At 32.5% G+C, this 15,651-nt stretch overlaps 1 protein-coding gene across 7 annotated transcripts in view; it reads left to right on the top strand.

The window, feature by feature from the left end:
- The window catches only part of SCAPER (S-phase cyclin A associated protein in the ER), a 532,470-nt gene that overhangs the window by 116,304 nt on the left and 400,515 nt on the right, over nt 1-15,651 (top strand). For 6 of the 7 annotated variants that reach the window (XM_047863178.1, XM_047863179.1, XM_047863174.1 and 3 more), the window contains 2 exons: nt 10,097-10,359; nt 13,630-13,863. In XM_047863178.1, coding sequence (XP_047719134.1) covers nt 10,097-10,359; nt 13,630-13,863 — 497 coding nt within the window. The remainder of the gene's footprint in view (nt 1-10,096; nt 10,360-13,629; nt 13,864-15,651) is intronic. The other variant, XM_047863177.1, reaches the window with a different exon arrangement.

Genomic DNA, 15,651 nt, shown 5'->3' with positions numbered 1-15,651 from the left:
ATCAAAGGTGGCATTGCTTTAGTATCGGACAAAATGTATACAGTAGCCAAGAAACATTTTAAAGAGAAATCTTTTTTCATTATTAAAAGATTATTTTAACAGAATGGGAAAATAATTCTAAATTTATATGTAACATATCTTTAAAACATATAAAGCAAAACTGACAGAATTGAAAGAAAAATGGAAGAATCTAGACTCATACTTGGAAATTTTAACACAACTGTCTCAATGACTGATAGTACAAGAATACAAAAATCAATCAAGATATACAATATCTAAACAATATGATTAATGAACTTGATATAATTGATATGTCTAACAAATAATGCTATTCTTTTCCATTTTATTTCCTTTTGATGCATCAACGTAGAAACATTTTACCGATCCTCTGTTCTGTGTATCTAACCCATATTTTCTTAAATATATTAATAATAGCTATTCTGTAAAGTCTGAGTCTGAAAAGTAAAATATCTGAACTACCTGTGGCTATGTTACCTTAAAAATATTTTGGGGGAGTTTTCAGTTATTTGACCCTTGTTTTGATTCCTCATAATATTTAAGTGAATATTTAACATGGTATATTTAAAATTATAGAGGCTCCTTTCAAAAATACTGTTGTTTTTTTCTTCTGGCAAGACGATAGAGTATAAGCAGTTCACCATAATCCTTTAAGGTTTGGTTTGAGGTTTTATTAAAGTTGATGTGTTTCAGTTTTGTCCTTATTCCTTTTGGGGTCTTACCTGAAAATCTGGGGTGTTTGCCAAGGCTACTACATTCCCGAATTCCTCAGCACTCCACAGTTGCTATAATATCTGCTTAGCTCATTAGCATCCCAGCTGCTGCTTTTTGCTGGGTGTCTTGGAGCCTTGCCTTGTATATGCAAAGCTTAGTAGCTGTCAGACTTCTAAAGGGAAGATTAAATGCAGGTTTTTTGGGCTCATTTTCTTGCAGTTCCTCCCTCTCTAAGATTTTTGCCCTTAAGGTCTCAGTTGTTTTAGACTCATTGAATTCCATTATCTGTTTCAGCCAGACAGGACTGCTGGTTTCTGCTAGGACTCACTTCCCCTGTACTGTGAATTTGAAATGTCTTCAGGGAAAAATTCTAGGGTGAATGTGATCTCATGTTGTCCTTCTCTTTCCTCAAGAGTTGTAGTTCCTTAAAATCTTGCCTACTTTGGTTGCTTTCCAGTGCCTTTAAATGGTTCAGTTATATAGTTTGTCTAGCTTTCATAGTTGTGTTTGGCACGAAGAGGATTAATTTTGATGTAGGCTACTTTGTCCTGGTAGTAACTTGTAAGTCCAAATAAAGATCCAAACACACATGGAACATTTACCAAAATTGACACATGCAAAGCCATTAAACAGATTTCAAAAATTCAGATGATTGAACTCTTTTTGTCTTGTTGAACACAGCGGAATTATGTTAGAAATCAATTAAAAAAGATAGCCATATACTTCAACAAATGGTGTTGGGAAAGCTGGACAGCAAATTGTAGAAGAATGAAACTGGACCACTTTCTTATACCATACACAAAGTTAAACTCAAAATGAATGAAAGACCTATATATAAGACAGGAAACCATCAAAATCCTAGAGGAGAAAACAAGCAACAATCTCTTTGACTTTGGCCACAGCAACTTATTTGACATGTTTTCTGAATCCAGGGAAACAAAAGCAAACATGAACTACTGGGACCTCATCAATAAAAGGCTTCTACACATTGAAGGAAACAATCAATAAAACTAAAATACAACTGATGGAATGGGAGAAGAGATTTGCAAATGACATATCAGATAAAGGGTTAGTATCCAAAATCTATACAGAACTTATCAAACTCAACACCCAAAAAAATAAATAATCCAGTGAAGAAATGGGCAGAAGACATGAATGACACTTTTCCAAAGAAGGCATCCAGATGGCTAACAGACACATGGAAAGATGCTCAACATCACTCATCATCAATGAAATACACTTGTCAGAATGGCTAAAGTTAACAACTCAGGAAACAATAGATGTTGGGGAAGAGGCAAGGAAAGGGGAACACTTTTGCACTGTTTGTGGGAATGAAAACTGGTTTAGCTACTCTGGAAAACAGTATGGCATTTCCTCAGAAAGTTAAAAATAGAACTACCATACAACCCAAGCAATTGAACTACTAGGAATTTATCCAAAGGATACAAAAATGCCGCTTTGAAGGGGCACATGCACCCCAATGTTTATAGCAGCACTACCAACAGTAGCCAAATTATGGAAAGAGTCCACATGTCCAGTGACTGATGGATGGATAAAAAATATGTGGTATATATACACAACGGAATATTACTCAGCTATCAAAAAAAATAAAATCTTGCCATTTGCAACAACATATATGGAACTAGAGTGTATTACAGTAAGTGAAATAAATTAGAGAAAGACCTATGATTTTACTCATATGGAATTTAAGAAACAAAACAGATTAACATAGGGGAGGGGAAGAAAAAAATGAAGATAAAAACAGAGAGGGAAGCAAATCATAAGAGACTTAAATATAGAGAACAAACCGAGGGTTGCTGGAGGGGAGATGGGTAGGGGGGATGGGCTAAATGGGTGATGGGCATTAAGGAAGGCACTTGTTGGGATGAGCTCTGGGTGTTATATGTAAGTGATGAATCACTAAATTATCCTCTTGAAACCAATACTACATTATATGTTAACTACTTGAATTTAGATTTAAAGAAGTAAAAGGATAGCCATATAAATCTCAGATTTTTGAAATTTTGGAATATATTTCTGAATAATCCATGAGTCAAAGAAGAAATCACCATGAAAATTAGAAAATGAAAATGCATATTTAAAATCTTATGGGTTTGGGGCGCCTGGGTGGCGCAGTCGGTTAAGCGTCCGACTTCAGCCAGGTCACGATCTCACGGTCCGTGAGTTCGAGCCCCGCGTCAGGCTCTGGGCTGATGGCTCAGAGCCTGGAGCCTGTTTCCAATTCTGTGTCTCCCTCTCTCTCTGCCCCTCCCCCGTTCATGCTCTGTCTCTCTCTGTCCCAAAAATAAATAAACGATGAAAAAAAATTTTTTTTTAAATCTTATGGGTTTAAGGTTAATGCTGTGCTCTGAGAAAAATTTCTAGCCTCAATTGCATATATTAGAAAAGAAGAAAACCTAAAATCCACATTTTTTGCCTGTCTCCAGAAGTTAGAAAAGAACAGGTTAAATCCAAGGAACATAAAAAGAAAGGAAAAGATATAGGTGATAACTGAGAAAATCAATAGAGCCAAAAGATAATCTTTCATATAGACTAACAAAATTTCTAATACTGATAAAAAAAGAGGAGACAAAGCATAATACCAAGGTACTACATAAGACTATTGGTAGAAATTCCATGGATATTAAGAAGATAATAGGATATGACGAACAATATTATATACTAAATTTACAAACTTAGAAGAAATTGACAAATTTCTTGAAAAACACTATGTAAGCAAACTTACATGGTGAGAATTAGAAAAACATGAAGGAACTTAGTAATTTTTTTTTAAATGTGAGTCTATAATTAAACATTTTTTTGCAAAGAAAATTCCTGGTCAAGATGGCTTCACCTATGAATTCTTCCAAATGTTTAAGGTAAAAATAACAGTAATCACATAGAAACTCTTACTGAAAATGAAAAAATGGAGCTTGCTTTATGATGCCAGCATAACCTGAATGTCAAAACCTAGCAAAGATTTTATAAAATAGAACATTTTCTCTTAAACACTGATATAAAAATTATAAACAAAATGTTAGTGAATTAAATATAGTGATAAACAAAAATGATAACATCAGTCAGATGGGAATAAATCTGGTGCTTTTCAATTATTGGTTATATTAATTTGTATTTAGTGCTACTTTATTAATGACATTTATAAAATTTTTAAAAATGTACAAGTTCTTGGGTGTAAGAACTATGATAATGAAATAAAGTTTTAAATTTTGTGTACTTCTAAGATTATTCTGAATGTTTAGACACTCTCTGACAGTTTAATTACATAATTTGATATTTTCAATAAGCATTCTTCATTATGGGAATGGTTTTTCAATATAGTTTTTATTGAAAGTTCCTTAAGAAGGTAATTTGTTCATAGCTAATTTCTTAGAGTCTAAGAGACCTATGTTATAGTTTCTATTTTGATATACTCCTCTTTGACTTGCTTCAATCATTTCGCTTTTTTTTTTTTTTTAATTACATGACAGTGTTTGTGTTGGCCATAATACTGGTTGTGGAGTAGGTCCAAGTGTTAAGCAGTATTTCTATAAGGAAACTTTGAAAGAGGAGTGTTTTTCTTTCCTTTAAAAAGTGAAGTTATTAATCATACTGCTTCTAAGGGTGAGCCTGTTAAATTAACTGGAAACTAAACTCTTTTATTAAACTTAATTTTGGTATGTGTGATTTTTATTAGGTTGATTATATATATTTTTAATTTATATATATATACATATATATATACACATATATATATATTTAAAAGACAAATGTAATGAGAAATTTTTGAAAGTTAAATACGGAAGAAAATTGATCTCAGATTGGGTAGGATATGATTTAATTTTAATTTAATTTAATTTTAATTAATAATATTTTGTTGTTTACCATAATGATATTGTTATATTTCTTAAAAAGTCCTTTTAAAGACACATACTGAATATTTGCAGGAGAAATGATAATGATGTATAGGATTTGTTTTAAAATCTTTCAGAAGAAACAATAGGGAAAGGGAACTAGATGAAATAAAAGTGGCAGAATACTGGGGCGCCTGGGTGGCGCACTCGGTTAAGCGTCCGACTTCAGCCAGGTCACGATCTCGGAGTCCGTGAGTTCGAGCCCCGCGTCAGGCTCTGGGCTGATGGCTCAGAGCCTGGAGCCTGTTTCCGATTCTGTGTCTCCCTCTCTCTCTCTGACCCTCCCCCGTTCATGCTCTGTCTCTCTCTGTCCCAAAATAAATAAATAAACATTGAAAAAAAAATTAAAAAAAAAAAGTGGCAGAATACTGATAATTATTGAAGCTGGATAATTGTAACATGGGGTTCATAATACTATTTTATCTATATTGTGTATTTTAAAATCTTCATGGTAAAAAGTTAAAAAAGCACAAGACAAATTTAAATGTAGTTTTCCCTTAGAGATTTCAAAGTGTAGACCTTTGAAAGAAAAAGTTATAGGTCTTTTTTTCTTTTTATTTTAAAATATACAGTACTAATATAGTCACTGCATTTTATTAAAATTTTTTTAATGTTTATTTATTTTGAGAGAGAGGTGAGCACAGGGAGGGGCCAAGAGAGGCAAAGAGAGAATCCCAAGGAGGCTCTGCACTGTCAGTGTGGAGCTTGACGTGGGGCTTGGACCCGTGAACCATGAGATCATGACCTGAGTCAAAACCAAGAGTCTCAGACACTCAACTGACTTGAGTCATCCAGGTATCCCAACAGCCATTGTATTTAAAAAAATAGGATAATGAATTATTCCCAGTTATAAGAACCAGTATTTTGTAAGTATTTTTTTCCCTTGAAATAATATTCCTTTCCTTTAGTGAATCATTTGGTGGTATGGTCTTGATACTCATAAAAAATGTAGTTTTCAAAGTGATGTAAGTTTTTAGTTTTACAGAAATAAGTCTGAGAAATCAGCTTACTTTTTCCTATTAAATTTTTTGCTTTTAATTCTTATACCAAATTTGTTAAGATAAAATTCATACCATTCAATTCATCTATTTATAATTCATCTATTGTTAGTATATTAACACATATATAGTACCATAATCACAGTCAATGATAGAACATTTTCATCACCTCAAAAATATATGTCTTGGCAATGATTTTTTGGATTTGACATCAAAGAAAAGCAACAAAAGCAAAAAACAAGTGGGACTACATCAAACTACAGAGTTCTGTACAGCAAAGGAAACCATCAACAAAATGAGGAGGTAACCTATAGAATGGGAGAAAATACTTGTAAATCATGTATCGGATTGGGGCTAATATCCAAAATATATAAAGAACTCATACAACTCTTTAGCAAAAAACAAACAATGTAATTAAAAAATTGGCAGAGGTTCTGAATAGACACTTCTCCAAAAAAGTATCCAACTAGCCTCAGGTACCTGAAAAAGTGCTCAACATCATTAATCATTAGGGAAAGGCAAATCAAAACCACAATGAGATATGACCTTACATCTGTCAGAATGGTTGTCATCAAATAGACAGATAACAAATGTTGGAGAGAATGTGGAGGAAAGGGAACCTTTGTACAGTGTTGATGGGGATGTTAATTGGTATAGCCACTATGGAAAACAGTATGGAGATTCTTCAGAAAATTAAAATAGAATTGCCATATGATCCTGCAATCCCACCTCTGGGTGTGTATCCAAAAGAAATGAAAATACTAACATACCTGCTCCTTGTTCGTAGCAACATTATTTACAACAGCCAAAACATAGAAACAACTTAAGTGTCTATTGGTCAATGAGTGGATAAAGAATATGTGGTGTATATATATTTGAACGTTGCTAAGAGAGTAAATCTTAGAAGTTCTTATCTCAAGAAAAAACATTTGTTAACTGTGTGAAGTGTTGTATATTGACTAAACTTACTTTGGTAATCCTTTCCTGATATATGCATATATCAAACAATATGTTGTACACCTTGAACTAATACGATGTTATATGTCAGTTATATCTCAGTACAACTGGAAAGATAAAAAAGAAACCTCATATCCTTTACTTAACACCCTTCTAACCCTGCATCTCCCCATCCATTATTAGTATGTAATACTGTGATTATATTGTATATAACCATTCTGATAGGTATAGAGTGATATCTCATTGTGGTTTTTAATTTGCACTTCACTAGTGGCTAATGATGTTGAATGTCTTTTGTTTACTTCTTTGCCAATTGTATATACCCTTCATTGTAGTGTTTCTTCATATCTTTTGCCCATTTTCTAGTTGGATTGTCTGTAATACTACTGTTGAATTTTCAGAGTTCTTTATATATTCTAGACATCATTGGGTATTTCCTACAAGTCTGTTGTTTATCTTTTCATTGTCTTCATAGAGTCTTTTGCAGGGGAAAATTTTTCAATTTTGATGAGGTTTGTGAGGGTTTCCTATGGATCATGCTTTTGGTGTCAAGTGTAAGAACTCATTGTCTAGCCATATGTTCGAAAGATTTCTTGTTTTTTTTTTTTTTCTTCCTAGGTTTTATAGTTTTACATCTTAAATTAGTGATACTTTTTGACTGAATTTTTGGGTGAAGTGTGAGTTTTAGATGGAGGTTTACTTTTTTGCCTTGGATGTCTGGTTACTACCACCATTTGTTGGAATTTCTCTTGAAATTTTATCAAAAATCAGTTGGGCATATTTGTGTGGGTGTATTTCTGGGTTTTAAAGTAGTCTATTTCATTGATCTGTGTGTCTGTTGTTCCACCCATACAGTACTTTCTTGATTAATCTCACTCTGTGGTAAGCCTTAAAACATTGAATAGAGTGATTACTTTTAATTTATTCTTTTTTAAAGAAAATTGTTTTTAGCTCTTTTAGGTTTTATGTCTTTCTATATAAATTTTAGAGTAAGCTTTTCTAATGTTCAAAAAAATGTTACTGGTATTTTGATAGAAATTACATTATGCTGTTGATCATTTTAGAGAGAATTGACACTTTTACGATGCTGGATTTTCTAATAATTTTTTAATGAACATGGTATGTCTTTCAATTTATTAGGTCTTCTCTTTTTTTAATCAGCCTTTGTAGTTTTTAGGATACATATTCTGTACCTTTTTTCTTAGACTTATTACTAAATATTTTATTTTTTTTAGTGTAATTATAAATTGTTTCAAATTTGTTTTCACATGTTCACTGTTAGTCTGTATAAATGCAGTGCATTTGTGCATTGACTTGTATCCTACAACATTACTGAATTTATGTAATAATTCTGGAATTTTTATGTAATTCCTTGGGATATTCTATGTAGACAATCATGTCATCTGAAAATGGGGACAGTTTTATTTCTTCTTTTCCTTCCCCCCATCCCCACATCCCATGCCTTTTTGCACTGTCTAGGACTTCCGGTACTATGTTGAAGAAGGATGGTGAGAGGAAACATCCTTTTCTTGTTCTAGATCATGGGGAAAATTATTCATTCATTCTTGCACCATTGAGTATATGTTAGCTATAGGTTTTTTGTCGATGCTTTTTATTGAGTTGAGTAAGTTCCCCTATATTATAGCTTAATAAATTTTTCTCAAGAATGGATATTGGATTTTGTGAAATACTTTTTCTGCATCCGTTGATAAGATCATATGATTTTACTTGTATAGTCAGTGGACAGTAGTGAATTATGTTGATTTTTTTTGAATGTTGAACCAGGTTTGCATACTTGTAATTAATTCTACTTGGTCATGGTTTGTAATGCTTTTTATACATTGCTGGATTTGATATGTTGATATTTTGTTGAAGATTTTTATATCTAAATTCATGAGAAATATTGTTATTTAGTTTTATTTTTATGTACTGTCTTTGTGTGTTTTTGTACCAAGGTAAAACTGGCTTTGGTACTTGGGAGGTGTTCTCTCCTCTCCTATTTTCTGGAATAGTTGTGTAAAATTTTTATCCTTTTAAAAGTGTTGCATAGAATTTGCCAGAGAAACCATCTGGGCCTGGAGGTTTTTTGAGTGGGGAACTTTTAAAAAGTACAAATTGAATTCTTTAATAATCATGAGACTATTCAGATAGTCTGTTTTCATTTTGGTTGAGTTTTATCGTTTGTGTTTCTTATAGAATTGGTTCATTAAACTTTATTTTATAGAATGAATATGGTCTGTGATACTGAATGTTCTGTATATATTTGAAAAAAAAAAGCATTTTACTGTTGAATGGACTGTTTTGTATATGCTATTATATCAAGTTGGTTGATTGTATGTTCAATTTTTCTATATACTTGCTGATTTTCTATCTAGTTCTATCAGTCCTTGGGAGGGAGTTAGAAGTCCACATTTGTAATTGTGTATCTTTCTCTTTCTCATTTCATCCTTATCAGTTTTTTTGCTGTGTATCTTGAGTTTATATTGTTCGGTGTATACATATTTAGGGGTATATATCTTCACTGTGCAATGCTTTTATCATTATATAATATGTTTTTGTTTCTTTAGTAATTTCTTTGCTCTGAAGTCTACTTTATCTGATAATAATATATCTACTCCTGCTTTCCTCAGTATTTGCATGGTGTATCTTTCTCGCTTTGAACTTACATATGACCTTGTATTTAGGTGAATACAAGTATTTAAGTGAATTTCTTGTAGATAACCTAGAGTTCATTCAATTGTATTTTTATTTTTTTTTAATATTTGAGACACAGAGCACAAGTGAGGGAGGGGCAGAGAGAGAGGGACAGAGGATCCACAGCAGGCTCTGTGCTGACATACAGTCAAATGTATGCTATTAGTACTAGGATAGAGGAAAGAACTTGGACTTTTGAGGTAGGCCTATGTTTGGATTCTGAAAGATGGGGGTGGAGGGCAGTTTTTATGTAACCACTGGGACATGAACACCAGAACCAATTTGCCTAAACTTGCATCTTGGCTTTACCTTTACTGGGTGTGTGACCTTGGGGAAATTACTTAACCTCTCTTTGTCTCATTATTTTCAATGATAAATGGGGTAAGTGAAATGACAAATGATAAATTTTATCAATGATAAAATTGGGATGATAGTATTGGTATTACAGGGTTGTTGTGGAGATTAAGAGTTACAATATGTAAACACTTGGAACAGTGCTAGCATACAGTACACACTATATAAATGTTTATTATTACTTTCTGACTCTGTGGCCTATGTCAGTCTTAATCTGAATCTCAGTTTTGTCATTTGTAAAACATGGAAAATCATACCAACCCCACAGTGTACTTTTATTAGACATTACATATGCACATACACACACTGCATCTTGTATAGTTAGTGTCATGTTTATATATTAGTTACACTTAATACGAATTTGATTGGAAAAAGTTTTTATTTTATAGGTTTTGAAAATTTTTATCATCTAAAGAAATCTTGATTTATTTCCTTCCCTCAATTGCATAGAACGGAAAGATGCTGAAGGATGGGAGACTGTTCAGAGGGGAAGGCCCGTTCGCTCACGATCAACAGCAGTGATGACAAAAGTTTCAGTAGCAACAGAAACATTAAGGTCAAAGGATGACAGTGATAAAGAAAATATACAACTTTTACCTGATGAAAGCATTGAGAAAGGTGAATTTGATGGAGATGGACCTTCTAATACTATAGAATCTCGGTCCAAAGACTCATTACACTCTTGTGACCATCCTCTTGCTGAAAGAACCCAGGTAGTACATTCTGAAAATCCTTTTACTACATTTTTATAAGGGATATGTCTATGCCGGAATGTCTTATTTTCCTATTTTATTTTTAACTTTTTATTGTAAAAAAATTCAGATCTCCAGAAAAGTTGCAAGAATGAACAATGAACTCTCCTATACTCTTTACCTAGATCCACAGATTAACATTTGCCTCACTTTTTCTTTTTTCTTCTTTATTCATACTTACATGTCACACACATGTATATTAAACAATATGCAAACACCATAACCATTTACCTGCATTATAGCATGTATCTACAAAGAATAAAGAAACCCTTAACCATTTTAATTGTAAATTCAGGGAATTTGATATCTATATAGTATTTTCCTCTAATTTATAATTCATATCCATGTACCAGTAATTTCTTCATAGAATTTTTAAAATTTATTTATTTATTTTGAGGGGGGAAAGGGCAGAGAGAGAGGGAGAGAGAGAGAACCCCAAGCAGACTCCACACTGGTAGTGAGGCGCCTGATGCGGGGCTTCAACTCATGAACCGTGAGATCATGACCTGAGCCGAAGTTGGATGCTTACCCAGCTGAGCCATCCAGGTGCCCTTTCATCATAGAATTTTTTCTCTGAGCAGAGATCCAATCTAGAATCACACATTATAAATTCAGCTTTGTTTTTTTAACATCTTTCATCAGGGACAGTTTTTCAGTTTATCGTTGTTTTTCATGACATTAATGTTTTTGAAGAATACATTGCATTATTTTTTTTGTAGAATATCCTTCAGTTAGTTTATTATCCAAGTTAGCTTATGCATTTTTGACAGAAATAAAGTGATTGGCCTTAGTGTCACATCTAGAGGCATATATTAATTTTCCCAACCTTGTTGTTAATTTGAATTACTTGGTTTAAATGGTGGTCTACTGTTTCATTTGGAGTGTTATTAAAAATGTTGATGAAAGTAAGGATCATTTTGAACTTGCTCTCCTTTTACATCCTGCAATTCAAGTGTATAGTCATTTGCCAATATTTAATGTAATTCTTTAAAGATGATATTCTCGGGGCGCCTGGGTGGCGCAGTCGGTTAAGCGTCCGACTTCAGCCAGGTCACGATCTCGCGGCCCGTGAGTTCGAGCCCCGCGTCAGGCTCTGGGCTGATGGCTCGGAGCCTGGAGCCTGTTTCCGATTCTGTGTCTCCCTCTCTCTCTGCCCCTCCCCCGTTCATGCTCTGTCTCTCTCTGCCCCAAAAATAAATAAATGTTGAAAAAAAAATTTTTAAAGATGATATTCTCAGTATTTCTGCTGTTAGTCCATTTGAAATTTATTTTACTTATTTGATGAAGGAATGCATTTTTTAGATATTTGTTTACATGAAAATATATGTTCAATAGGCATAATTTTATGCAAAATGAAACATAAGAGATTCTTTATATGATACAGGGGCTAAGTAAAAATTTGTAAAATAGTTACATTATTTCTCAGTTTAGAATAGTATTTCTGCTTTCAAGTTTTCTCTTTTTACATGTAGGATATTTGTTTTTATTGGAAACTGTACTCAATTTCCATGTTTTTCTTCTTAATGATGATAATGGCTCTTAACTATACATTGTTCCTGATGTTCTGTAACTCCTTAATGTATGTATGTTTTATGCCCATGTGAGATTGGAAGCTTCTTGTGAGTGGTATCTTATGTTGCCTTTAATTTACTGCATTATGGAGCAGAATCCTAGACACAGGAAATAATCAGTATTTTTGTTGGTTATACTTTTCAGAAACTTTTTAATGTAGGTAAAAAATCTTTTTGTATCACTTAACAGACCGGTAGCATTTTTGCTAACATATATTTTAGCTATAAAACTTAACAATATAAAAATTACATTGGTTTTGGGTAATGAATAAACTTACATGATTTGGGATTTTAGGAATAATCCATACATACAACTTTTGAGTAATTTAACTATTGCTAAAATATTTCCATATAAAAAGTTCACTGCTCTTGGTGTCCAAGCTAATGATAATATTTGTTTTTTCCACTGTCATTCTAAAAATGGAAATAGCATATTGTATATTTTTTCAACATTATAGTTTAGCTTTGATTTTACTGTATAAATGATACTGATTTTTTAATAAACAGAGTTGACTATATTGTAAACATCAGTAATGCCAATATAAATATTGCCAAGAAGATTATAAACTATGGTGAATGATGTATAGATAATGTTGATAGTGATATAAACAATGAGATACAATTTAAATAATACCTACACTAAAATCAGTGCTTTGGGACACTAAGTTTTGACCAATAGTAGAATTTTTAAAGTAGTTTATAAGACTTGACCAAGTTTCATATTTATATAAATAATTAATCAAATTGGGAGCTTCATGGCCACTGCAATATTTATCTAATGTTTATTTAAATAGTGATGTGAGTGGGTTTGAAATTCACAATTTTAGATTTTAGTTCTACTTGTAGCTCATTACTCTGAGTATAATTGGAAAACACAGCACCATTCTTTCTGTACTCTGTTACAAAGTGGAAATAAAGACATGTTTCTATTTACTAAACTAGGAGGTTTTTAAAAAATGGGTATTTGGCTTAAGACAGTACTTTATTTGACTTAGATCATTTTCCTATTTTTGTTGGTTATGTGTTAAATATTTCTAAAGGGTAATGGGGGAGGATATTGAAATCTAAATAGGAATTGCTTGCTCAGATATACTATACTTTTTATGGTGTATTTTCTCTTTTAGATCTGAGAATTGGTATTGTGTACCATGTGGGTTTACATGAAAGATACTTTGAGGTTTGTTAATGTTATCTTAAGAGAGCAACTGTCTTGTTATGAGTAAAATGCCCTGAAAGTATATATTTTGGTGAAAAGTGCCTTCATTTGATATTAGACAGACAATCTTTGCAAAACCACATAAATACCTTTAGTTATTTGAATATAAGACAAACTATTATACTTGTGACTAGAATTTCTTTTGTGATGTATATAAAGTACTCATCAAGAATCAGCCTACTAAAAATAAAAATGTAATTACAATATAGCTTAATAAAGCTAAGCTTTCATAAAGCATTTCAGGTATTGCCCTGTACGTAGTAGGTGTGCAAATAAAATTTGTTCTGCTTAATGGTATTTTTTTTTCCTTACACTTGAAACATAGAAAAAAGATGAGTGAGTCGTCAACCAGTCAGCTACTGCTTTAGTTGATAGGTGTATTATAATCATTTTTTCTACAATGGAGTAGTTTGTCTGATTCATTCTGTAAATGTGTTTTGTTAGTTCACAGTGAATACACTGGATGATGTCAAGAGCTCTCGCAGTAGTACTTTACAAGACCATTCTCTGCGAACTTCTGAAATACCTGCTGTTCACATTGATACAGAATGTGTTTCAATTATTCAGCAAGCTGATATGCCTCCTTTGCAAGCAAATGACATATTTTCAGCAGAGAAAGCAGGGATAGAGAGTGAAATGGACCCTTCAGATATTTCAAATGTGAGTGCTGCTAACTTGGTAAGAACAACTTATCAGAATTCTGAGTAAATATATTAAAGAGGCATAAAACTTTAATAGTAATAAGTTGTGTTACTTTACACTTTATAAAGTATTTTGTACATGTTATTTCTTTTTAATATTTTATTCTTATAGCAAGCTTTGAGATGCTTCTCATTTTGTAGAGGACGAAAATAAGATCGCTAAATAGCTGTTGCTAAAATCATTCATTTTGTGATTTGATCAAATGTTTTTTAGTCTGGCATTAAGAAACTAAACCAGTAACAATAAAGTCTTCCATGCAACATCTAGCACTCTGATGGATGGGAAATGTTGCCTACTGGACTTTAGAGTTCTTTAGATAGCCTCTGCCATTTGCTTGGAGTTGGTCTTCAAGATGAAATTTATTTACCATCCCTATTGCAGAACCTTTAAAAATGTGTTGATTTGGAATTACAGTTTTATGCTTTTAGATGACTACTTATTTGTCCTCATGTCTATTTCTCACTTTAGTAGTAAGATATATGACCTGAGGATAATCCAGAATGGGTTAGTCTAGTATAAAAGTAACTTTCAGAAGAAATAGGCACACACAAAAAATTACTGAGAAAAATCATTCAAATCTTATTTTACTTTATTTTTATTTATTTTGAGAGAGAGAGAGCATGCACGTGTACAAGTGGGGGAGAGGTAGAGAGAGAGAGAGAGAGAGAGAGAGAGAGAGAGAGAGAGAGAGAGTCCCAAGCAAGCTCCACACTGTCTCAAGGCTTGATCTCACAAACCATGAGATCATGACCTGAGGTGAAATCAGTCATATGCTTAGCCGACTGAGTCACCAAGGTGCCCCATCAAATTTTATTTTTTAAATGGCCACCGTATACTGTACTTTCCTTAAAAACTTAGTGCCTTATCATGCTGAAAGATGCTATTGACAGATGGTATTAGATCAAATTATGTATCTTAGATAATAACATTAGACACAGATGAAACTTGAATAGGGGTTTGTATAAGGGAAAAATAAGGGCTCTATAGTATTAAGAAAAACATTTAAAAATTTAAAGTAAGGAATAAAGAGAAAATTATATTTTAAGTTGGCTCTTTTAGTGTGACTGTTCTTAAAGGTGAAACATAATTATGGTCATGTAAGTACTAGGTTTAATATATGCGATAGAAATTGGTCATATTTATATTTTTTATTTGCATAGCTAGGCATCATATTATTTATTTTGTGAATTGATTCTGTGAGAATCAAATTTCAGAAGAGGAAAAAGATCCCATACTTAAATAAGCACTAAATAGTTATTTAAAAATTCTTTCATCCATTTTATTTTGATCACATGTATAAATAAGCTTGTGGTAGAATATTAAAAACTCTTAGTTATTTTAAGGATCAAATTTACGTACTTTACATACTCTGCTTTTGATATGAATATTAGTATATTCTTAGAGTTCTTAGAAGAATTTTAATTAAACCAGATTTTAAAAACCTTTTGTGTTTGGATTTGTCTTGGTGGAGCTAAATCTTTGGATTGCTCTCTACATGTACCTCATTGTATAGGTTCTCAGTGGGGGGTTGTAGAGAATTGCTGCCTGTGATGACAGAACTTTTTCTTTTCTTTCTCAATGCAGTAGTCCTGTAGCTAAAGGTAAATAATAATAATAATAATAATAATAATAATAATAATAATTCGGTTATCTTATTCAACAGAAATTTTGGTAGAAAATGACTGTTCAAGGGGCACCTGGGTGGCTCAGTTGGTTAAGCGTCCTACTTTGGCTTAGGTCATGATCTCACAGCTAGTGAGTTTG

Source organism: Prionailurus viverrinus, chromosome B3 (genome assembly GCF_022837055.1).
Source record: "Prionailurus viverrinus isolate Anna chromosome B3, UM_Priviv_1.0, whole genome shotgun sequence".
In the NCBI taxonomy this organism is placed as follows: Eukaryota; Metazoa; Chordata; class Mammalia; order Carnivora; family Felidae; genus Prionailurus; species Prionailurus viverrinus.
This window is presented reverse-complemented; position numbering and strand designations above follow the sequence as displayed.